Source organism: Hyperoodon ampullatus (genome assembly GCF_949752795.1).
Source record: "Hyperoodon ampullatus genome assembly, chromosome: 15".
Classification (NCBI taxonomy): domain Eukaryota; kingdom Metazoa; phylum Chordata; class Mammalia; order Artiodactyla; family Ziphiidae; genus Hyperoodon; species Hyperoodon ampullatus.
In genome coordinates, this window is record NC_136928.1 from 48,637,036 (window position 1) to 48,662,697 (window position 25,662).

Sequence of the window (25,662 nt, forward strand, 5' to 3'; positions counted from 1 at the left end):
CTACTCTTCGTTGAGGTGCGTGGGCTTCTCATTGCAGTGGCTTCTCTTGCTGCGGAGCATGGGCTCTAGGCGCACAGGCTTCAGTAGTTGTGGCATGCGGGCTCAGTAGTTATGGCTTGCAGGCTCTAGAGTGCAGGCTCAGTAGTTGTGGCGCACGGGCTTAGTTGCTCCGCGGTGTGGGATCTTCCCGGACCAGAGCTTGAACCTGTGTCTCCTGCATTGGCAGGCGGATTCTCCACCCTGCGCCACCAGGGAAGCCCCAGGTCCTCACTTTCTACTCCACTCTTTTCCCCACTAGCCATTCCACTTTCTTGTAAAAAAAAAAATATATATATATATATATATATATATATATATATACACATCTTTGAATCTACTCCAAATTTTTGAGTAAATCATTAGCCACTGGGACATTTAATTTGTTTGAAAAAAAGATGATTCACGACCACATAAGACCCAAATCCTGAGTCATCACATGACTGTTAAGTACCGCTGGTCCAGCAGAAATTGCAAAGAGCCATAATTACGATAATGATGGTGGGAAATGAAGGGATATTTGCAAGAAATACTAAAAAAAAAAAAAAAAATTGAGAAGATTTAGAATCTGTTAAATGTCAAAAAGGAGTCAGAGATGACCCCAAGATTTAAAGCTTGGGTTGGTCCAATGAACCAACAGGAATGACAATGCAGCTGGTGTCTGGGGTTGTGCCTGGGTCAGGGGATGTGGCGGAGAATTGGGAGAGGAAAATAATAAGCCTGCTTCAGACTAGTTGTCCATCAAGCGTATGCAGAACATGGCTTTGGCCATTGCAAACATGGGTCTCTAGTCTAAGAGGGAAACTTGCTCTGATGACATGTGAGGCATCAACAGAGAGGTTCTAACAGGGAAATCTAAAGGGATACTAAGACAGAGCTTGAGAAATGCTGACATTTAGCGAGGGTGTGAGAGGGAAAATAAAAGGTGTTGAATGCCCACTGTTTGCCCTGCTCTGTGTTGGACATTCCTCTCATACTTTCTTCCACTTCTACTGACTTTGCACACCCAACTTCCCATGCATGTTGCTTCTACCCAACTAAAGTGCAGACTCTGGGAAGGCAGGGGCACTGCTTTTTATTGTCTTACATGTTTTGCCCTTGCATAGAGAATGCCCTAAAAAAGCATTTACCCTGAGTCACTGCTTGGGACTTTGATTTATCTGTAGAAGGTGAATTTGCATGTTGACATATTTTGCCTCATCAGAACTCAAGTACCATGCAGCATGGAGGAAGGGAGCAGTATTTAGTTGTTTTATAGGCGTATTGCTGAGCCAAAATTTTATACTCTATTGGAAATTAAAACAATAACAACAAGATCTTCTGAAGTGGAAATAGTTTTCCGGGTCACTGGAAATATGGCCTATCTGATTTCTGCCATCTTTTTGAGGTCCCATGAATGGTGAGTTCATATTCTAGGTCGACTTCACTCACTGGCTCTGTGGCACTGGGGAAATTACTTAACCTCTGTATGCCTCATTTTCCTCTTCTGTAAAGGGGTCAAGGATGGTACTTCCCTCAAAGGGTTGTTGTGTGGATTAAGCAATTTAACAAATGTAAAGTGCAGAAAAATTGCTTGGCACATAAGAAGTGCATAATAAACATTAGCTATTACGTCTGTGAGTTTTAGTTCCTTTCCTCATCTGCTGAGCAAAGCAAGGGAAATATTCCAAAATATATAGATTATTACTTAACATTTTAAATTAAGACAAAACTAAAAATGGACACAAGTTTGTTGTTGATGAATTTAAAAGTGAAGGAGTTGAATTCGAGTCACTGAGGGTGCTTTAATTTCTGTCTCATTTGGGGACATCTTTAGAGCATCTTTAGCAAAGACGCACTTTGCCCAGGGAGAAGGAAGCAGATGGGACATATCAGGAAAGGAAGGCACCTACCTGCTGCCACCTGGGGAAGTGAGAGGGGCCTATTGGCAATGTCCTTACCCCACCCTGACAACATGTCCCACTCTGTATTGACCCTCTCCCACAGGGACCAGCTTCCTTTTTAGATTAGGACTTCAGTGGTGGAGACATGCTTGTTGGGGCACCTACGTGCTCTGCCTAATCTCCTTTGTTGGCCAACAGACCAGATGGCAGGTCTCACTGTGGTTAAGACTCAGGATGGTGTTTGGGATAATGCCATAGCCTGGCTTAAGAATTTAAATGATGTGTAGGCAGGGTTAAGAGAAGCATTCCTAGAACACTTGCTCACACCGCTTTCCCCAGTTCAGTGATCAGCGAGCCCAGTATTTCCCAGATGCAGAGGACTTCAGTCCTAAACTCAACAGAGAGATGGAGGCAGGCACAGCAATATTTGAGTTTACCACGTGAGAAGCGTTGTGCTTTCACACATACCATCTTATTTAATACCTTTGACATCCCTGTGATATAGCAATTATTCCCATTTTACAAACAAGGAAACTGAAGCTCAGAGAGACTCTGCTGTAACTTGCCACAGTTGTACAGCTAGTAAGAAATGGAGGCAGGATTCAAACTCAGGTCTCTATGGTAAAGTCTCCAGATCCGATCTTAAGGGAATTCTAAATAAGGGTAGAAGTATATATTTGGAGAGATTTATGAAAGTTACTGGAATGTATGTTCATGGACATTTTCACCCGCCCTGTTCTGTATTTACTTAAGTTATTTGGCACATTTCCAGAAGAATTAAGGGAGTATAGACATTGGTAGAAATACATATGTATATATAATATATATATTATATTATATATATAATATATATAATATATACACACACACACTTGTGTGTATAATATATAATCATGTATATAACACAATGTATAATACATATATAATTATGTATTATATATACTATATATGAAAGTATATTATTTATATATCTGTATTTATATTCAAATGCAACATACCAACAATCCATTTTATTTTTCCTAGTAACTCAGATGTAGCCCATCAAATGAAGATAGCACCCAGTTAAGGAAAGCCTAGAATACTAGACTCGCTGAGTTAAAGACAATTGATAAAACCCAGAACCCATTTTATTCATCTTTAGAGTCCCAACGCGAAGCCTAGTACGTGAAATACAAAAGCTGCTTAATCAAAACTTGTTGAACATTTGTTGGATTAGCTCTTCACTCTTTTAAAAATTCACTCCTAGGCTCTGCGAAACCAGAAGCTTCCTTCTTGTGTCAGTACACATTTTGATTTGCAAATACTCTGTTTACTGTGAATTTTCAAGAACACAGCTTTATTGTGCAAGAACAAAGGTGGAAAATCTTTTATAATCTTTCAAAGATAATTCACTCATTCAGCAAACACTTGGCTGGGAGCAGAAATACTAAAATGAAAGGCAATGTCACCGTCCTCCAGGAGTTCTTTACCTGATGAAGGAGACAAACCAGAACGCAAACCCAGCGCGGTCTGTGAGGGCTATGACGGAGTGTGTGAGGGCGTCCCACAGGGAACTCAGGGAAGACAAACAGTCAACTACATTTAGCCTGAGGTTATTAAAGACAAAAGAAAGAAATCTGATTCAGTGAGCATTATATTTTAATGCAGTTGAATGCCCAGTTAGGGAGGGATATGTCAGATTTACTGAAGGAAAATGCTCTAAGGAAGGTCAGGGGAGGAGGGAAAAGAGGGGAAAACCTGGTTGGAGAATATCTCCTATATCAGAAAAAAAGCAAAGATGATGTTTCTGTGAGTGTTTGATTTCTTATTACATCCTGCTCTCCAATTCATACATGTCGTTGAAATTCTAGGGAGGTCCTGAATTGCTGGTAACAGTTCTTCAGTTTTTCCTAATCCTACAAACCTGTAGCATCTCTTCTCTGAATGAAACAGTCCCAGCATTTGGCAAATGCGTGTCAGGTGAAATGGTGGACAAATGAATATCACTCTAGGATACGCTGACATTTCAGGCTGGACCCAGCTGAATGCTACATGCTCATTCTCTCCCTAAAGTCCCTCCTACTGACCCGACCCACACCCACAAGTGTACTTGTATATGAATACCACTTCATTGGCCAGAACAATGCAAATCTGGAGTAGAATTTGACTGTGGCTCTGAAACTCACTCCAGAGGGAACGTCCCGATAACCTCCAGCACCTCATGCAAGCACATCTCCCCTGCCTTCAAAGAAACGTGGAATTCCATGCACAGAAGAGATCTAACACCCAATCAAATGCTTTAAGAACTCCTACAGGCACACCAGTCATCTCTCTCATTTTCTCCTCTATGGGTGTTTTGTCAATTCAAGGACCTCACCTGTGAGCCAGAGAGGAGCTGGAAATGCTATGACCCGTAGGGGTAAAGCTAAAAGCATCCAGACTCTATTAGACATCCATACATAGACCAAATCCATGTATGTGTCCCTTGCATGCTGTGTATTAAATGTAGAAAAATCCCTGGGACAAAAATCTAACTCACAGACAAGCTAGGCTTGGCCATCACATACCATACTTAGGCACGTTGGCTACAGAAAGGGGGGTGAAAGACTACAGAAGACAAACTTCATCTCCTTTGCAGCTTTTCAGATGCTGTTTCTGGACCTGAAGACTACTTTTTCTTCATCTACACATCCACCCACTAAGCATTTATTGAGTACCTATCACATGCCAACGTACCACTAGATGCTAGAGATAGAAAGATAGATGGATAAGATACCACCCAGGAACTCAAAGTCAGGTTAGGGAATTAGACAATGGGCACCCCTGCCGAAAAACAGCAATGACAAAACAACATGGTAATTGCTTTAACTGACAAATGAAAGAAGCCTTGTGAGAATCTAGAGGACAGAAAAACTTCAATAAGAGAGTAAGGGAAGGGTTTCCAGAGGGGATAAAGGGTTTTTTAAATCAAGTACTTCACTCCACTCCTCCTCTATCATGCTTTTCATACCTACCACTGGGTGTGTGTTGGGGAGAAAGGCCTGTTGGGGTGTTACTACCATTCTTCTAAAGAACCTTGCAATCCAAAGTGTGGTCTCAAGAGTAGCACCATCCCTATCACCCTGAGGCATTAAAAAGGCAGAACCTCAGACCCCACTCAAGATCTTCCCATTGAGAATCAGCATTTCAACACGATCCCCAGGTGATTCATATATGCATGAACAACTGAGAAGCATCGTCTGAGATGAGAGCCTCATCTCTGGAAATAAGCTTTCCACAGAATCAGGATCCCTCACCCAAAAATGACAGCATTCAATGCCTACATTGGACAGTTCCCAAACTTTCTGGGCTCAGGATCTCTTTACATCTTAAAAGTTATTAAAGACACCAAACAGATTTTGCTTATGTAGCTTATAGCTACATACCATTCTAGAAATTCAAACTGGGAAATATTTTGCTAATCCATTTTAAAACAATAATAAATCTCTACATAATAACATAAATAACAGTTGTTATGCAAAATAACCATGTTCAAAAAAATATTAGGGAGAAGAGTACCATAGTTTTTTACATATTTTTACATATTTTCAAAACATTTTAACATCTTGTTTAATAGAAGACAGATGGATTCTCATATCTACTTCTGCATCCACACATCAACTAGTCCCTGGGTTCCACTGTATGCTCATAGAATGAGTGAGAAAAATATATTTTAGCATGATTATGAAAATAGTTTTGACCACAGAGACCACCAGACCACACTCTGAGAACCACTGATCTATCACATCCCTAGAGCTCTCCTTTTTCATAAACACTTTACCTGTTGACTCTGAAGAAGCACTGTCATACCCCAAATTATGCCAATTGCTGTGATTTGTCACAATTGTAAAGAAAAGTCTTAACTGAATCTTTTGAGAAAGGTTTCTTAACTGTGTAAATTCTTCAGATGTAAAGATTCCACGTGCTCCCTTCCAAGACCAGTTGGGTGACCCTCACAGTTGTGTATTATCTTAGCCAAGCCAGGTTACCTCTGTTGACCTCACTGCAGTTAGTATTGGCTGTCCTAACTCTAATTTGCATAAGTACACTGAAAATGAAGAGAAGCTATGCATAGAAAAAAATAAAACTTCGTCAATTATCAATACTAACCAAATGTAAGGTGTTTTTACATATTTTCCACAATACCTCTTGTTACACACTTACCATTTAAAATGTTGACTTTCTGATTAAATTTTCATACTTATGAAAAACCAGACCTAACTAGTACCTCCTCTGTTTTACACCTGCTTCCATGTTCTGTCTCCAGGTTTCTCTTGCTACTATTTTGTCTCATTTTTATTTCCTCATGTGCTCCAAGAACCTTATTGCTCCAGTTTATTGTCTTAGCAGCCCAGGGAAATTTGGCCTTGTTCCTGAAGGAAACTTTATTTAAGACAGAAAGCATACATCTAAGAGGGAACTTAACATCATCTAGACCAGTAGTTCTCAATCCTTCACGCACATTAGAATCACCGTTGCTTGGAGAATTAAAGGGGAAAAAAAAATAAAATAAAATAACACCAGAGTTTCACCTCAGGCTAAATAAATCCAACTCCCCGACGTGAACTCAGGCTTCGGAAGTTTTTTAAAGGTCCACCAGAAGATTCTAATGTGCATCCAGAGTTGAGAAACTCTGATCCTCTGACCTAGTTCCGCTATGCACTTTATAGATTGTGGAGAGGGAATGGGAGGTTGCCGGGAGAACAGCCAGGAGGGAAGGAACCTTATCTAGAATCTCCAGGATAGAGCTAGGATTTGAACACCACCTTCTGGCCAGACAATATAACCAACATTCTTCCATTAGTTCTCTTAATTCAGAGTTCTCAAAACACAAACAAAATGGAATTTATTCTCCTTCCTTTGAATGAAAGACACTGTTTAAATAACTGTATTAAGGTATGTTTCATATACAATAAAATATATGCATTCATTTTAAACTTAAAGTTCAATCAGTTAGGACTTCCCTGGTGACACAGTGGTTAAGAATCCGCCTGCCAATGCAGGGGACACGGGTTCGAGCCCTGCTCCGGGAAGACCCCACATGCCCCGGAGCACCTAAGCCCGTGCGTCACAACTACTGAGCCCACGCACCTTGAGCCTGTGCTCCGCGACGAGAAGCCCACGCACCACAATGAAGAGTAGCCAATCTGGCCGCAACTAGAGAAAGCCTGTACACAGCAACAAAGACCCAACGCAGCCAAAAATAAGTTTTAAAAAAACAAAAAGTTCAATAAGTTAGACAAAGTCATATTCCGACCTCCCCAATCTTGATATAGAACATTTCCATCATCGCAGAAAGCTCTCTGCCTCTTCCCTGCCAGCAACCTCCATCCCAGGCTCCAGGTGACAATTACTCTGATTTCTATCATTGCATATTAGTTTTTCTTCTTCTAGACCCTCAGATAAATGGAATCAGACAGTATTTCTTTCCTGTCTGCATTCTTTCGCTCAGCATAATTTTTTAAAGATTCAACTATGTTGGATCAGCAGTTTGTTCCACTTTATGGATGAGTAATATCCCACTGTATGGATATTCCACAGTTCATCCATTTGGTTGTTCCCAGTTTGGGGCTATTACAAATAAAGTTGCTATGAACATCTCTGTACAACTCTTTGGGAGGGCATGAGTTTTTATTTCTTTTGAGTAAATATATAGGAGTGGAAATATTAGGCCCAGCGTGGCCCTGGTAGGCAGGGCATGTGGAAGAAACTGTTCCAGCCTGGCAGTCAGCCACAGCTGGTTCTGCATACAGATGGGGCTGTTTATTAACATGGAGATTAAAATACTGACTTCACAGGCATGCTAAAGGGATCGGAGACAATGTATGTAGAGTGGCTGGTAAATAGTAGATACCTAGTCAACGATGGTAGAAATAACTAGAAGCAGAACTGGGTTGAACTGGAGCAAGATCCCTGAATTTTCCAGTGAGGTGTTTTTCCACTGCTGCATGCTGTTCACCTCCCCGCAAGCCTCCTCCAGCCAAAGGTTCCCTCAGCCTCCACCCAAGCCCAATACCCTCTCCTGTCCTTGAAGTTGAGGCCATAAAATATGAACTGCCTTCTGAAATAATTAATTTAGAAGTGTTTCTTGGCTAGTTTGTTTTGATAATTTTTAGTTCTTTGGGGAAAAAAAAATCCATATAAGGGAACGCTTGCTACATGAATTCAGTTAAGGCAAAATGTTCACCTTTTAGGCAGTATTAGGCTGAGATATTACCACAAGGGGGTGACCAAACCTACCAGGACCTGTAAGTGAACCTGGAAATAGTTTTTGGACAATATGGGACTATTTGAGTTTAAACCCTCTCTGTCATCTAGTGCTTTCCTCCATGCTTATTTTCTACCTGTTCAACTCTCACTTGACTCCTTTAAGTGTTCAAATAAATGTCTCATTTTTCAAGGTCTACCACTCCTTTCCTACTCCTTCTCATGTCTGCACCTCCCAGTACCCCTTCCACTTGAAGGACAGAGGAGCAAAATAAATGCCCAATGGCCAACATGTCCTATTAAATACACACATGTACACACCACCCTCATCTATGTTCAACTATGAAAATTGGGAAGACCAATTCACTTTACCAAATGAATCACGAAGGAAGCTACCATAATAAAAGGTGCTTTTCTCTCACAAAATGTCTCCGCACTCATGGGGGAGTCTGAGAAAGGACCCTGCCAACCTCTGAGTTGACAAGCCCCGGATGTTGCCAGTTACCCTCCCTGAACTGACTGCAGCTCACAATCATACTTCCCCTCCCTCAACAGGCCCTCTCCCTGCCCTGCCCTGCCCTCCAGGCCTTTCCCTTGATCAAGAGCCTTCCTAGAGCTTCTCAGCTAAATCCCAGGCCAGCAGACAGCGCTTCACCTCAGCCAACTTGAGTGCATGCTGCCTATGAGATTTTCTGAGACTCTCTCAGCTGCCACGTATGCTAACACATATATATGGAATTTAAGAAAAAAAAATGTCATGAAGAACCTAGGGGTAAGACAGGAATAAAGACACAGACCTACTTGAGAATGGACTTGAGGATATGGGGAGGGGGAAGGGTAAGCTGTGACAAAGCGAGAGAGAGAGAGGCATGGACATATATACACTACCAAACGTAAAATAGATAGCTAGTGGGAAGCAGCCACATAGCACAGGGAGATCAGCTCGGTGCTTTGTGACCGCCTGGAGGGGTGGGATAGGGAGGGTGGGAGGGAGGGAGATGCAAGAGGGAAGGGATATGGGAACATATGTATATGTATAACTGATTCACTTTGTTATAAAGCAGAAACTAACACACCATTGTGAAGCAATTATACTCCAATAAAGTTGTAAAAAAAAAAAAAAACTGCATGAGAGTCTTCCTCAGGGGCCTAATAATATCGTGTTTCACCTTTGAGCCACTTTATAAACATTAACTCATTAAGCCACCCTTCTCTCCTCACAAGCTCTGGGCTTCTGCAGAGGGGACTTCATCCTCCACTCCCCTCAAATTACTCCAGGAGGAAATAGGCTGGGATCTGAAGGATCTTTTCTGGGGATTTTAGGCCAAGACAACATTAATGCCAAAGGTCCTGGAATAACAAACGCCGCTTGGGTAATGGCATGGAAGTTTCTTTAAAAGAGACTGAATTGACGTTCTCATCTCCCAAAGCCAGATTAGCAGAATGAAGAACTTGCCTCCATGGTCTAGGGCAGGGTCACTGAACTACTACGGCCCATGACACAAAATCCAGCCTGCCGCCTGTTTTTATGAATAAAGTTTTACTGGAACAGAGGCATGCTCATTGATGTACATGATATCTATGACCGCTTTCACACGACAATTATCAACTGAGTGGTTGCAACAGAGACCAAATGATCCACAAAGCCAAAAAAGAAAAAAAAATTACTGCCTGGTCCTGTAGAAGACGGTTGCTGACCCCTGGTCTATAGGGAATTTAAAGTTTGTTCTCATCCCACATATTCCCTAAATATCTTTAATCAAGTTTCTTTCCCTCTCTGGGCCTCAGTTGCTACATTTGTAGACTGAATAACCTCTGACCTGAATCATTGCCTTGGGTTTATTCTCTCATTGTTCTGCAAGTGTTACCATCTTATTTGTTAGCTTTGCCTCATCATTACAGCTGACTTTTTTGTGAGCAGGAACAGAGTTTTGTGTGTCTCGTGAATCATTGTAGGCACAAGGTTCTATGCTGAGCTCTAAATCCACTTCTGGAGGGTAACTGAACTGACTTGAATTATATTTCTTTCTTTGCAGAGAGATCTCACAGAATGATGTCTTGGAAGCGATAGAGGCAAATGTGTTCTCCAACCTGCCCAAACTACATGAAATGTAAGCAAGAACCTGTGGGGTTTGCTCATGGCTGTTCTTGGCCATAGCTTTAAAGTTCACTTATATTCCTGGGAGGCCCTGGCTCTGCTCTGCCCTCAGACCCCTAGAATTTCATTTTAAGATGTCAAAGTCAGTCCAAAAGGCACTGTCATGTGTCTCTGCCTGGTGATCCAGGTCCCATTCCAGAGCTTGGTCTTATCCTGCTTCTTCCCTCCCAGAATTTCTTGTGTAGTAGACTCAAGAATCTAGCTCTGTGACTGCAAGTACGTCTACCTCATCCTCTCCTTCAAATTTATTCCACAGTCAAAGCCCAGAATAAATCCCCCATGATGTAGCTGAAGATGGGCAGTCTTAGTTTGACTCCATATACCCACCATGAAACCTTGGCCAAGATACAAAATCATGCTAAGACTTAGTTTTCTTATCTGTAAGTGAGAATAATAAAATTGCATGCCTCACAGGATCACTGTGATGAATAAATGAGATGATAAATGTTAAATAGATCTAACACATCAACCGGCATACAGTAAGACCATAACAATCCTTGGCCTCTTTACTACTCCAACCAAGTTTACTTCCTCTTGCTGACATTCTAGTTTTACATACATGCCAATACTCACACCTCTGTTTCATACCAGTCTCTAATTACCACAGGTTATCAAAGCCCGAAGAGACTTCACAGACAATCTGGTGCAAAATCTTCCAAAGTATATTCTGTGTATCATTAAACACTTGGAAAATTATTAAGTGCTCCAAAAAAGGAAAAAAGTCTATGGTCAAATAAGGTTAAGTTGGACAGATTCACTTGCTATAGGAAAACTCAGAGCCTGTAATATGCGAGTATACACTTGGAATCTCCAAGAAGGATATCGTATTAAGAGTTTCTCAGCTAATGTCATTGGAAAGGTTTCTCTGTGAAGCATTGATTAATATCTCACAAAATTCTCATGGAACACAGTTAGGAAAGCCAGTGACCCACTTTCCTAATTTTACAGGCGAGGAAAGAAAGACAGCGAGAAGTTGTGAGGTTTGTCTGGTCACCCAGCCAAATCCACAGCAGGATAAGGACTTGAACATAAATCTCCTGCCTCTTTCTTATCTTTTTGAAAACTTGTTAGCATATATACATACCCCCCCCACATGCATAATTCATATATGCATCCATCCATCCATATGAATTTGTTTAGGAATGACAGTCTGTCCATTTTGGCAGACCTCCTCCCCTTTTCTTCTACTCCGCATCCCACTCTCATTCTTCCTCGTTGTCATTAAGCCTCTGCAACTGACGCCTTCCCTCCCTCCCCCCATTGCCCTCGTGCTCCTTCCTTCTTCTCACTCTGCTTGGCCTTTCCTTACCCTAGTTGGGAAAAGAGATCTGACCAGGGTCTCAGAACCCACAGAGAATATCAGAGAAATGAACCAAAGGGCAGCTGGCCTTCTGGGCAAGGTCAAGCAGGCGTCCCTCTATGCTCTTCAACGGGCAGTGGAGTTAATGGGATGGCTCTTTCATCTCTTCCCTGCATGGAGAGGTGCTCACCCCCATGTAGCACTGACTGTACTTAAAATGATTAATTACCTGGTACTTGGATTTGGGTAGCTACAGGTTACTGCAACATTAAAGCTAATGAAACACGGAGGAAGTAATTAACACAGAGCATCTCTGCAAATATACATTGATCTAGCAAGATGGGGAAAGGGCAGCCTCTCTCCGTCGGAATCCAAATGTGAACATGCCCACCTCCAGAACTGCACTGTGTCCAGATCAGGACACAGCGCAGGTCAACCTGGGGCAGAAGCCATCACTTCCCATGAGCTGTGAGAGAGCAGCCTCAGTTTGCAGCGTGAGGGGACTCACTGGCACATTCCCAGCTGCTGTCTGCTGGGACTGCACAGTGAAAGCCAGAGACGCCCACTGGTTTTCCCCCAGTCTTTGTTTTCCTTTGCCCCTTCACTCTCCTTTTCTCTAATCTCCTTTGGCTCTTCAGCCTTTTTCCTTCCCACCCTCTTTTGTTGTTTTTCATGCCCTTCTCTCTTGTCTCCCAACCAGACAAAAGTTTCCCCGCATTAGTCTCCACCCTACCCTCTTAGCCTCCTCAGATCCTGGGAGATCCTTAATGGTTAAAGACTCAACTGTGCTCAGTGAAAACGACTCACCCAGTCAGCGCTTTGTTTGTCTCTGATGAATAGGTTCCAGGAAGACTTCAGTGGTGAGAGTTATATGGGGCAGGGTTAATATTTTGTTTGCACAGTTTACTATAGTAAAAGACACCGCATGTATGCTCAATTTTTGTTGAAACGATGGATGGATGAATAGATGGATGGATGGGTGAATGACATTAACATACTCTTTGCATAATGTGAAAAACACCATAGCATTCCTTACTGTTGAGGTCACGTGCATGTTCTTTCCTCTTTTACAGTAGAATTGAAAAGGCCAACAACCTGCTATACATCGACCCTGATGCCTTCCAGAACCTTCCCAACCTCCGATATCTGTAAGAACTCCTGTGCCCGCTCTATGATCAAATTGTGCACTCATATTTTTAGCAAAATATCCTTTTGCAACTCTGGGGAACAACTGCTTTTAATCAAAGATGTGGGGCAGAAGTGGAAGTGGGGAGACACTTGCTGGTGGATTTTAGTTTAGTTTAATGAGTGAATTCCACTGACATAATTGCATTTTTGTTTTCATTTACAAAAACAGACATCATAAGGAATGCCATTTGCATTAATGGGATTGTCACAAGGACCTCTTGCAGAACTCAGTCATAATTTAGTGTTAATGAGATACAGCCAAAATTTCTGCTAGCATTTAGCTTGTGACCTTAACTTGTAACCTTAAAGACATCGTCTCTCTTGTTCTGCATTTAAGCATTTTTTTCTTTGATAGATTACAGTGTTTTATATTAAAAGTTTTGGTTAATAATAGACAGGTATTTTTATCAGCAGAGAGATTCCTGGTGTTTGAGCTTTATCCCTTGGGCTTGCCTCCATTTGCAAAAACACGGCTTCTTCCACTCAAACAGCTTTCAGATTAGCTGAGGGCTTGTCAGAGCCCAGAGTGCTGTGATGGGGCCCCACAAAATAACAGATAAGAATTTGACCTATGGAGTCAAACTTTCTGGACCCATTTATTAGCTACTGATCACAGGCAAGAATTTAACCTCTTAAAGCCTGTTTCCTTGTCAAGAGAATGGAAATCATGATGAATGTGTATCTGTTATCTATTAACATAATAATAATGCATAACCACCTACCCCCAAAAGACAGTTTTTAAGCAACAACGATGTATCATTTTTACCTGTCTGTGAGTTGATCGGTGGAATGGTTCTGCTGAGCTGGACTCTGTTGGCCTGGCCTCAGCTAAGCTCACTCACCTATTTGAAGTTAGTTGGCAGGTGAAGTAGGTGCTGGCTGCTCTGGGTGGTCTCGGTTTGGGATGACAGCTCTCCACCAAGTGGTGTTCATTTCTAGCCAACTCACACAGGCCTGTTCACATGGCTGTCCTGGGGTTCCAAGAGAGAGAGTAAGCTTGCAAGCCTCTTGAGACCTAAAACCCTGAATTCGCACACCATTTCTTCTGTTGAATTTTATTAGCCAAAGCAATTCATGGGACCAGCCGAGGTTCAAGAAGTGGAGAAGCAGACTCCACTACTTGGTGGAAAAAGCTGCAAAGTCACAAGACAAGGTGTGTGGATACAGGGAAGGATAGGGAATTGAGGCCATCTTTGCAATCAATTTAAAGCATGTAAAAAGTTTTGCACAGTTCCTGTGACATCATAGTAAATGCTCAATAAAGATTAGCTACTAGTGATATTATGACTGTCCCTAACTTTTGATCCAGGAGACCTGGAGTTAGCAAGTAAAATAAGGAACACTGGGCCACTGTGGTTTAGCTCACTGAATGGAGGCTGACTGAGGGAATAAAAGATTTAACAGAACAAATTCCCTACAACCTGGAACTTCTGCTCTCTGATAGGAGCCCCAGAAAGGATCTGAGAGAGAAACAAGGTCTTCCACTCCTGAGTTCATGTCAGAGGCAGAACCAGCTTCACTGGCAGGCAACCAGGGCCGTCTCACGGGGCTCCATGCTCTAAAGGCACCCATGCTCAGAGGGCCTCACCCCAGGTATAATACTCTGCTGTCGCCATCTTGAAACACTTAAACAGCTTTGAACGAGGAGCCCTGCATTTTCATTTTGCACTGCACCTCACAAATTATGTAGCCACTCATGCTCAGAGGTCAGGGTTATGACTGACTCAGGAGCCGTGGCTCTCTAAATGGACTTTGCTATACTCTCCGCAGAATCTAACCTGGGTTAGGTACATAGCAGTGAAGGAAATCTGAGGTAACAGAAAAGGCATGGGCCTTAGGATTAAAAAAAAATCTAGGACCTCATCGTGACTCCACCATTTACTCTTGGGCCAATCACTGGATTCCTGAGAGGTACATAGCTTATAGGACTCTCAAGTGAGGTTTACATGTGAAAATATACTGTAAACTACAAACTGCTCAAAAACATTAATAAATGTACTAAGTATTTGTAGGATACTCTCTCTGGCCAACCAGTCAAAATCTACAGGTCCACCCTCAGAAAAAGTCCAATAAGGGTTTAATACAGAGTTATGGTGGCCCCTAAGACCTTCAGCTTTCACCCAGAGTGTTTGGCATGAGTTTAAAAAAAAAAAAAAAAAGGACTTTGGGACATGCCTTTACATTTAATGGAGCAGTATAGAAAAGAAAAAGAAAAAACTATATATGATGTCAGAAGGACTGGATTCCAGATGGGATGCTGTTATTCATTAGCTAGATAACCATTACCTTCTCTAAGCCTCCTTATCTGTAAATTGGGTGGTTGTAAAAAACTAAATAAGATTATGCCTGTAGAAACAGTTTGCAAGTTGTTTTTAGTGTATAAACCATAAAGAACTATATAAATCTAAATTTATTAAAACTACCTATTACCCAGGTGGTTTCCTTCACCCCTTCCTCTTTTTTCTTTCCCTTCCAATTGCCATTCTTCCCTTCCTCCTCCTCTCCCCTTCCTCTTAGAAAAAGTCTGAGTGGAATAGGGGCGGCCACAGAGCCTTCCATAGCAGAACAAAAGCACGTTAGGATATGCAAAGGGACAGCCCTATTCACAGACTGTCACGTGTGGCTCATGAGCAGCGCTCCTGCAGAGGAGAGATTCAAGAAGAAAGGGACCCCCTCACTCACACATTCCACAGCTATGATGATAACAGCAGGTCTGAGAATGGGGGACTGGGAGCACGTGACCAAGGGATGGGCAATCACTGCAAAGTTTGAAATCAAGAGCTCCAGCATTTGAGCCTAATGTTAGCCCGCACCTTGTGGCCAGCACCATTTGTTCTTATTAATAAGGACCCTCAGCCCTCCCTCTAGGGGATGAGCGCTGGGGAGGAACTTGGGAGGATGTGGGCATGGAAGGCACAGCCCTAGACCGAAGGGGGAACTCTGGCAGAACAGAGGGGACAAATCTCCGACTTTGACTCTGGAAATCCGTGTCATCAAGTCCAGCCTCCCCTTTGTGTCCTTTTCTCATTTTGAGGTGTTCAGTAATCCTCAGGCACACCTGGCTCCCCCATCAAGTCCAGACAAAGCTGGAGGTGACCACTTCGAGCCACATCTGTTCCTAAGAGGAGGTTATCGTTCTCAGAGTACCTGAAACATGCTTTCTAACTGGAGAAAGAAAAGAACTTGTAAGCAGTTTAGAGGAAGTGTGTCACTGTTAAATGATCCTCCTCGATGGCTCTGAAAAATATATATACTTACATAATCCTACAGAGTATGAAGTCCTTTCACATCCACTGCCATGCTGATCCCCATCAGGAAGTTGGGATGAAGAGCCGTCCAACTTAAGCCTTTGGACTTATTGCCCAGGGTGGACTTTTCCCAGCTGCACACTCCTCCCGGGATGCAGCACAGGGTGACCCTGGGAACTAGAGCAACTTTTCACTCCAAAAACACTCTACCAGCAAGACATCTATTCAGGTTTCTCAGACCGTCGTCCTTTGAAGTGTTTTCCAAACTGCTAAGAGGAATTACCTAAATTCAGAGTTGGTCTTCTAATTTAAAAGATGATTTCATGGGAAAAAAGCCCAGTTAAGCTTCCTTCTTTTTCCATTCTTATTTGTGTCTGAGCAGCGGTCATGAACAGCTTCACAATCCAGCAGCCAGGTAGAGGTGGGTGGCAACGATTTCATATATTCTTGGGAATGATGAACTACTTGTTTCAAGGCAAAGAAGAAACACAAAATGGATGAAGGAATCCAGAAGGGACCGGTAGGATGGAGTAGTTGTTTATTTCCTTAAGCCAGGTTAAATGTTTATCATCACAGCCAGCAGAGCAGGAAATTACAAGGGGTAGGGGTGAGTTGTCATTTGACTTGAGAACCCTAAGCGCTGCATACACACACACACACACTTAGAAATGTTATTCTGAAATTCTCAGCGTTGATTCCATTTCACGCTGATCATTTGATGGCACAGAATTCAAGACAACTAGAAATCAGCGTTCTCCATTATTCCCTTCATCCTTCACTGAGGAACCTGAAATGGTTAGGGGGGGAAAAACTCATGAATAAAGAAATGTACTTTGACTAGAAGAATATACATCAGAGGATTCATCTGGGTGGATTTTTTCAAGTCAATATTGTATTTGCAAGCAGTATTTCTTTCTTTACCACTCTGCCTTCCTGGAGCTGACCTTTTGCATATGAAAGATTATCTATTGATCTGTAAATAAGGTTTACACAATATTCTCTTGCCTTTGCATCCTGTCAGTGTAATTCTTAGGCAGCTGGATGTTGCTCTTTGCTACTCAATAAACCATAATTCCATCCTGGCAAACCCTTCACACAGCTGGGTGGGCCCACACCCTCAGCTGACAACTGTCTTCCTCTCACGTGGGGGACTCTTAGAGCTTCTTAGGGGGCTGTTCATGGCAGCCACGCCATCTGCTTTCTCCAGCCAGGGATGATTCCAGGAGAGTCTTCACTGGGACTCACCTCAGCAGTTCTGGCTGTTTCTTCCCCCACCCCTCCCCCTAAGTCCCTCTCTCTCTTTTCTGCGTTCCTCTCTTTCATTTGTTTTGGTAGGAGTGCTGAAAGTAGCTTCTTTGGTTATAAAAGTTAAGCCGTTTGTTGGACATCGCATGGCAAAAGGGACAGAGGACAGGGATTCAGGAGGCGGCACAGAATAACAAGGAAGCACAGAGGCTCCAGGGCCATCGGGCTGGGCTCAGGTCTCGGTTCCTGCCCTTCTTAGTTGTGTGACCTTGGGTAACTGGCTTAACTTCTCTAGGTCTCAGTTTTCCTTTCTATAAATGAGGAATAACATTGCCTGCATCTTTGCATTGTATTAAATGAAGTACTGAAAAGAATGACTGACATTTTAAAAATTCTCAATACATGTTAGCAATTCTTATTAAATTCCTGACTCTATCATTTACTAGCTAAGGGAGCCTGTGTAAGGGACTCCATCTCTATGTATCTCAGTTCTCTCCTCTGCAAAAAAAAAGAAAAAGAAAAAAAAAAAAGAATACCTATCTCTGAGAGTCTTGTAAGGATTAATCTGATGACGATGATGATGATGTGTTGGTGGTGGTGATATCTCTTTCCCCTTCCAATATTTCTAAGGTTTTGAAGGCCTTGTTTCTTTTGGACAGAACCCACTGATCAGCATTCACACATGAAAATATATCATTTGTGTTTCTCAAAAGTAAAAGGCATCCTTCTTACCAAACTCCTGACAAATCCAGAAAGGTCCCTCCAAACGAGTGAAATTACATAATCCTGCATAATCCTAACCCCTCCTTTCGCTCATTTTCAATACTAGTGGTCCACAATACCTCATGTCATCCCCACCAACCAACTGGTTGGCTAATGCTTCCTATTTTTCTGTTGATTTACAATTTAACTCTTTTTATCATACTTCATTGCCTTTGAACCTCACAACGATCCAAGGAGTAAGCAGGGCAGTAAAAGTACGAGCAATTACAGAAGCCAGCTGGCCATGCCTGGACTCCCTGGTCACAGAGCTCTTCGGACAGGAATGTGCAATGTCCCTGTGGACTGTTCCGATACTTTTGATGTTCAGTAACATTTGGTTCTCTGTGGTGGGAGGGAAAGAGCCATACTTGGGTTCATTTTTCAAAGTTACTGCAGCCACGTGCACAGTAGAAAGGATCGGTGCCTTCCCATTCCTCCTCCATCATTTTGGATGTGAAGTAGCCAGTCAGCAAGGACTCATTCATTCAGCCAATCATTCAACAATCATGTATTGAGGCCATACTATATCCCAGGCTTTACTGTGATGTTTCTTGGGTGTACAAAAGATGACAAGACAGACGAAGCCTCTGCCCTTATGGAACTTACATTCTAATTGAAAAGACAAATGATGTTGTACAATGTCAGTGGGGATAGTGATATGAAGAAAAATAAAGCAGGGAAAGTAGAGTGATGGTTTAAAAAGGGTGGTCGAGAAAGGATAGAGGGGATGGCCTTGTGAGAGATGAAGGAGTCGTCTACAGACAGCTCCCAAAACAAGGAGCTCAGTCTTCTGGGGAGAAAAGACTATCATTCATTAACCCCTGAATATAATACATCTTTCAAGCTGTGTGGCACTGGCCATAGATAAGAGGACTGATCCAATGCCTTGGGTTGGATTAGTCAAAGAAAGCTTCTTTCAAGGTAGGGAGAATTTAGCTGCAACTTGGGGGATGAATAAAATTTAGAAAGACAGAAAAGAAGGAATTTTCTGTGAAAGAAAGAGGTGAGTAAATGCATAGAACATAAAAGGGCCATGGAATAGGCAGAGGATGACGAGATACTGAGTCTCAATAAAAAGAAGGTGTACACTGAGAAGGGGTTTGACTATATCAGGATGGATTGGGCTTGGTGAGATTGGAAAACTAAATTTAAGCGAGGAGTTGAGTAGCAGAGAAGAAGCTATAAGAGAGTCTTACCAACAAGGACCTACTGTATAGCACAGGGAACTCTACTCAATATTTTGTAATGACCTATAAGGGAAAAGAATCTGAAAAAGGATAGATACCTATGTGTATAAGTGAATCACTTTGCTGTACACCTGAAACTAACACAGCATTGTAAATCAACTATACTTCAATTGCTTTTAGAAAAAGAGCTTCTTAAGCAGCAGAGTGACAGGATGACAATGATTTGGACTGTAGATTGACAGGTAACAGGGTATAGACTATACTCAAGGGAGACCTGCTAAGGACTAGTTGCCATAATGCAGGAGTACAGTAATGGTGGCACCTGGAGGAATAGAAAGGCATGGTTCAATGGGGGACACATTTCCAAAACTGAACCACTGGCATATGATTTCCCTCTAGGTCGGACGACCCAAGTGAATGCACTGATTTTTGCCCACTCACCTCTAGTAACCCCCAAAGCCTCCCTTCCCCCTAGTGACTCCCACACAGAATCACCCTGCAGACAGCACTCATCAAGAATTCAGTCTGGGCCAGAAGTCATCTTACACAGTGGCTGTGAGTATTGGGAAGAAATTATTAGCCATCTCCCTAGCTGTCAGTGTTGTAAATGTCTAAGGATGTTGTCATGGCTACAGGGATGTCTGGGCACAATGGAAATTATACAATTGCTTCTTTTATCAGTAATCTGTCTAGCAGAGCCAACTTTGCCTGCCATTGTCAACTGCAGGAGAAGATAGCCAGATTTTCCTTGTGAACACTGAAGTTCAGCATGAGATTTCAGCCTGAGCATGTCAGCCCCAGGAGAGCAAGAACTTCCTCTTGTCTTGGGGCCTGCTTGTAACAATGGTGACATTTTCATACTGCTAACCTCTGCTCTTCATTCCTCTGACCTGTTCAGTGCTTTCTCCACCAAGAAGTTCAGGCCTTCTCCATCAGCAAGGCAATTACTGCATGTATCAATTCACATCAGTATGTTCAGATCTTGATAGTCTTCTTCCCAAGGGAAGTGGCATATTTTTTAAAAAGGAGCCTGGAAAAGGCAATGTGAAACCCAAGAATTGATAATGATAGACTCCCAGGCGTGGGGCTTCTGAGAGGGTAGGAAAGTCCAACAGGATCCACTCAAATAGCATGTAGGTGACCACCTACTCCAGCCGCTTGCAGTCTCTGGATTATATTTTCACAGGAGATACCTCTTATGAGGTAGGTATATCCTCACCTCGTTAATTCTGAAATAAGACCTGTCTCTGTCATCACCAGAAATCAGATGTAAAGACCAGCCTAGAGAGGGTTCAGAGAGAAACACGTCTCCGATTAGCTGCATGAAGCTCAGCCCTGCCCTCTTCCTCCTTGCTAATATCACCTCCACATCCCCCCAGACAGTGATGGGCTGATCTCTTCAAGTCTCGGTTTCTTCACCTACAAAATGGAAATCATAAAATATGCTTCAAGAGGCTAATGAAAGAGGAAAAGGGACTCTACATTCCTCTTAGATCTCTCGTAGCCCTCAGGTGCTTGGTGTCTAAATTGTGTTCTTCACAAATCTGGGGATCCCAGAGTCACTGTCCTGTCCTGAGCTCAGCATGTTCAGATCCAGCACAAAGGGCCCTGTAGGGAAGGAGAAAGTCCCTCTATAGGACAGGAAAATCCAGCCTCCTGCAGACCACTCTGCTTCCCAGATCAGGCTCCTCTTCCCCAGGATTCAAGGAGACCCTTTAAATGCTGAGATCCTTCAGAGGCATCAAACACTTAAACCAGCTGTAAATTACTCTTAAATTAAGCACAACAGAAGCTCTGCTTCTTAAGCTAAAGGGGACTCGCAGAATGAGCCCTGCCACTTCGGGCCCTTACAAAACGAGCACAGCCAGCCTTAGCGGAGCCTGAGAGGTACTGGATGTGGCATCAGGCTTAAGAGGCAGACAACACCCAGCAGCCATTGGAGCTGGCCTGGGAGGGCAAATCCCTGGCAGGGCTGGCCCCAGGCACAGAAGGAGAGACAGCTGAGCTGGCGAGAATCTGAAGGGCATCAAGTGAAGCCCCACCTCCGTGCAAAATAAACTGCTGTCTCTTCTTCCACCACTGCAGCCTCAATTCAACAGAGGAAGGTTTCAAGGGTATTTTGGTCCTTTCTGACCCTTTTAGATTTGCAATTATCCCTGGGAGAGGCCACATATTAAGATATTGGAGCTAACACAAGAACTGTCAGCTACCGGCTCTGTAGGGATGGGGCAGCCCCTGGAAGCAGAGATGGGCCAGGGGAGGTTGGGCAGTGCCGTGGGCAACAGGGGGTGGGCAGGACGGTGAGAGAGGGAGGGCGTCATGCAGTCAGCTCTGGTTACCAGACTGCGTGCTCCTCCAGGATGGGGACCAGGTTGTCTTCACGGCCACACCCCCAGTACGTGGCACACAAAAAAGGCGTTCAGCTATTTATTTCTCCTTTTAGAGAACACTGGCTGTGATCGCTCACGCCAGACCTCTTGCGCATCTGGTTCTCGCCTCACTCTGGAATGCTTGTTGAGGGACCCATTTGTTCCTTGCTGCCCTCATTCATCTCATCTGCTTTATCTTTCACAGTGTGTGCTCTTAGGTTGTCAGCTAAGAACACAGGCGTCTTCTAGCCACATGGCCCCACTGCTCCCAAACCCCTGGCTTGTCCATCTGGGAAGATGTTGTCTTCCCGTGGGCATGGCTACAGGAGGAAGGCATTCCAGGAGGCTCCTCGGCCAGTCAGATCACCTGGTTCAAGACTGGGGAGCAGTGAGGTGGCAGGAGTGGGCATCACCTGATTCAACTGACCTCTAATCCAGAGCAAAGGCCGCATCTAGCTCATCTCTGAGCTTCTACAGAAGGGTCTGCACACAGTAGGTCCTTAATGAAAATGTGGGCCTGGATTTGAATCTTTCTGTTTGGGTAGTGGAAGGGAAGCAGCTGCTGTTTTTAGAGAAGTATCTTGGGGCATTACAGAGCGTGAACACTGCAGTGACAAATGGTCTAAGGAAGAATATTTTCATCCCCAGCAGACATTACAAAAATGTTCTGCTGCGGTTTAATCATGAGGTCACCAACAGCAAACACCCCACAAATAATGTCTAGTTCAAGAGGGGCTGAGCTCCTCCCCCACCAGTTGGGATTCAAAGATAAAATTAGGCAGCCTCCCTCACAAAGCTCACCCACCACAGTCTCTCTGGACAAGGGCCAAACCACCGGAGCCGCCTGGACACCAAGGTAAAGCTCTTCTCTTTATGAGAGAGCCACATGCTCAGGCTCCAGCCGTGGTCCTGCTTGTGTAAACAAGTAACGAGACCTCTCTGGGCCTCATGTAAGATGGAGAGGAAAGGGACAGCCCCATCTCCTTCAAAAGTTGTAAGGAAGAGAAAGGAAGGAAGAAGATGAGTCATGGTGCGGGGACTCTTTCAAAGTTCAAAATGGCAAACAAGTGCAAGCACTGCTGATTGGACAGGGCACTGCTGGCAGATACGGGGTGGGACACAGAAATCACAATTTAGAAAGCACTTTCACTTTATATTAATTTACATAGTCTTACAAAAGCCCTCTGAGATATTTACTGATGGTTCCATTTCACAGATGGGAACCTTGAGGTTCAGAGATGCTGACTGAATTGCCCTAATTCCCAAAATGGGATTAAGAAAGGATCTTGGAGCAGGAGAGACAGGGAAACTGATACTAATTGAACATCTACTAGATGGCAGACCCTAAACTAGGTATTTTGTTCTCACAACTCATCTTCCAACCTTCCAAAACAGTGAGGTGTGTATTTTGCCCAATTTATAAATGAGGAATTTGAAACTCAGAGATCCTGTAGTTGGCAGAACTGAGATCTGAGGCCAGGAGTGTCTGACTCGATCCCGGTTCTCCCCGCTTTCCAGGGCTCCGCGGCTGGGAAGGTGCAGAGTGTGGGTGAAGCCAATGTCAACGTACCCAGTGTTCTGAGCGCAAGAGTGACACCTGATTCCTGTTTGCCATTTGGAACTTGTGATCATCTACGTGGCTATGTTGAAGTGTACCTAAGAAATAGCTTTCTAAATAATTAATGCTTGAAATGAGCTGTGGGGAAGGGTGTGCAAACTGTTTAAAATATTAACTCTTCTGCGACTCCCCTATGTAATTTAAAAGTAACTGCTTGCTACAGATTGGTAGTCTGATTAAAGTTATTCATACATCGGCATCCAATAAGGTCCCAAAAGATTACCTCTTAGGAACACTCTGTTAGCAGTGAATCTAACTTGGAGAGATATTTAGGTTTTAAAAGTCCTTATGTAGCCAGTGTGGTATCATGGCAAGAAGATCACCAAGAGGGGTGGGAGCCCGAGGGCCCAGGTTCCGACCCCATTTCTTCCACTTGTTAGCAAACAAGTTAACTGAAACTCTCTAAGCCTCAGTTTCCTTATCTAGAAAATGGAGCTAATAATAGTATCTTCTTCATGGAGTTGTGGGCAGGAATAAGTGACTCTGCACAGGCAAGGCCTGTATGATGGTGCCTGACATGTGGTAAGGTAATTGGAAAGTATTAACTATGATTCTTTCTGGTTTGAGCTTAGAAATTTGGGTGATTCATTTACCCTCTATGAGTGTTGCCTGCCTTATCTGTAAGACTGGAATCATAATTATATTCACCTTAGAAACTCACAGTAAAGTCAAATGAGGTAACATGAAATAACTCTGTCAGTCACTTGAGCTACACAAATATAAGATAAGGCGATTTTCCAGTCTTTTCTTCCTAGAAGTCTGGGTCAGAACTGTGACCTGTGTAATCGGTTCCTAGGACTTCAGTTACTTCCCAAGTACCAGTCCTCTGGTCTATTGCCACGTTAGGCAACATCTCACCCGGGCCCAAGTCAGACACTGGCCACTGTGTCCCCAAGCAGGAGGAGACAGTGATGAAAGTTGCCACGTGGTTTTCTTAAAGTCCTTCTCTCAACCTAAGTGACACAACAACAGCTCCCACCCTTCCCCACGGCGGGGGGCTGGGAAGGGCAGATTCTCAGGCATCTCCAGGAAACCTCCTCACAAGGTTCCTACACCGTTCTCATGCCCACTGCGCACGAGAGGTTAAGAGTTGTGTAACTGGTTTCTAGAAACCTGGACTATAGCATGTCTCATACCTCGGCATCTCAGGAAAAACTCCAACTCTGACATCCTGTTACACTGAGACCTGCCCTAGCCACGAAGGCATCGTGTAGCAGGCTCCGAATTGAAAGGACAAATAACAACAAAGTGAGAGCTGCTCAGTAACCCATCACAAACTTTGTTTTTTTCTACATTCAGCCCCATTTTGTCAAAGCTTTCTCTTCAGTTTAGTCCTCCTTTGATTCATTTTGCCATCAGAGAACATGATTTCTTCTTACCCAGACGGTGTGTAGTAGAGAGGTTAATTGTTGGGCTAGGAGTAGGAATCTGATCCTGTGACTGACAGACCCTGTACAGCTGCAGGGGAGTTATTCAGAGTCTCTTACCTTCCCTCTTTAGGTTGTCCCCTACAGGGGCCCATCCTAAAATGCCTGAAATGCCGGGAGAAATTGGATCAAAGTTCATTTGACAGAGTGTGCCTTTTCACCAGTGTGGTTCTGTAAACTTTCTGATTTATATCATGGTAGAGGAATACAGAGGGCTGACCTATAGAACACTCTGTCTAAGAGAGAGTTTGCCAACCATGTTCTAAATGGTAACAGCATTTTTGGAGAATTAGCATAAATCAGCATAAATACTCTAGCTTCTAGCAGGGCTTCCAAGGTTGAACTAGGAAACACCAAACTCAGGAGATACTCTACAATAAAGGAAGAATCCAGGGTCAATATGTTTGGGGAAAGACAGCGCACTACTTCCTCCTCTTGGGCATTTACAATGAATAATATTGTGGTAAAGGCTCTGAGAATCCTGCAGGAAAGAAACAGTTTAACCTTATTAATCCAGCACTTCCTAGACTTATTTGATGACTGTGGCCTTTCGTTTGTAAGCAACGCATTTATAACCTTTGGAAACAGCATTTATGGAGAAATGCTCCAAGTATCTAAGTTGGAAGTCACCTTAGAGGTCACAGAGTTCAACTCCCCTTTCCAATTCTACACCCAGTTCCAATGTGTGGGGTTTCCCCTCACACATCCAAGCAATTCTCAGACACCAGCTGGGTGCCCTACAATTTAACTGTGACACTATCTACCTGGATACAGCATTAGATCCCACAGATTTAAGGCTCAGTCCTATAAGATTGTCCCCCTTCAGGCACCAATTCCAAGTCCAGGTTGTCACCTGTGCTCCTGACCAAACAGCTATAGATTGGAGGTTCCAATGACCCCTCTTTGAGTTTGGTTAATTTGCTAGAGAGGCTCACAGAATGCAGGGAAACATTTTGCTTACTAGATTACCAGCTTATTATAAAAGGATACAACTTAGGAACAGACAAATGGAAGAG

The 25,662-nt window shown here is 43.3% G+C and overlaps 1 protein-coding gene across 2 annotated transcripts in view; it reads left to right on the plus strand.

The window, feature by feature from the left end:
- The window catches only part of FSHR (follicle stimulating hormone receptor), a gene marked incomplete at both ends in the record, with an annotated part of 170,976 nt that overhangs the window by 105,417 nt on the left and 39,897 nt on the right, over positions 1 to 25,662 (plus strand). For both annotated transcript variants that reach the window (XM_079720561.1, XM_079720562.1), the window contains 2 exons: positions 10,181 to 10,255; positions 12,676 to 12,750. In XM_079720561.1, the coding sequence (XP_079576687.1) occupies positions 10,181 to 10,255; positions 12,676 to 12,750 (150 nt within the window). The remainder of the gene's footprint in view (positions 1 to 10,180; positions 10,256 to 12,675; positions 12,751 to 25,662) is intronic.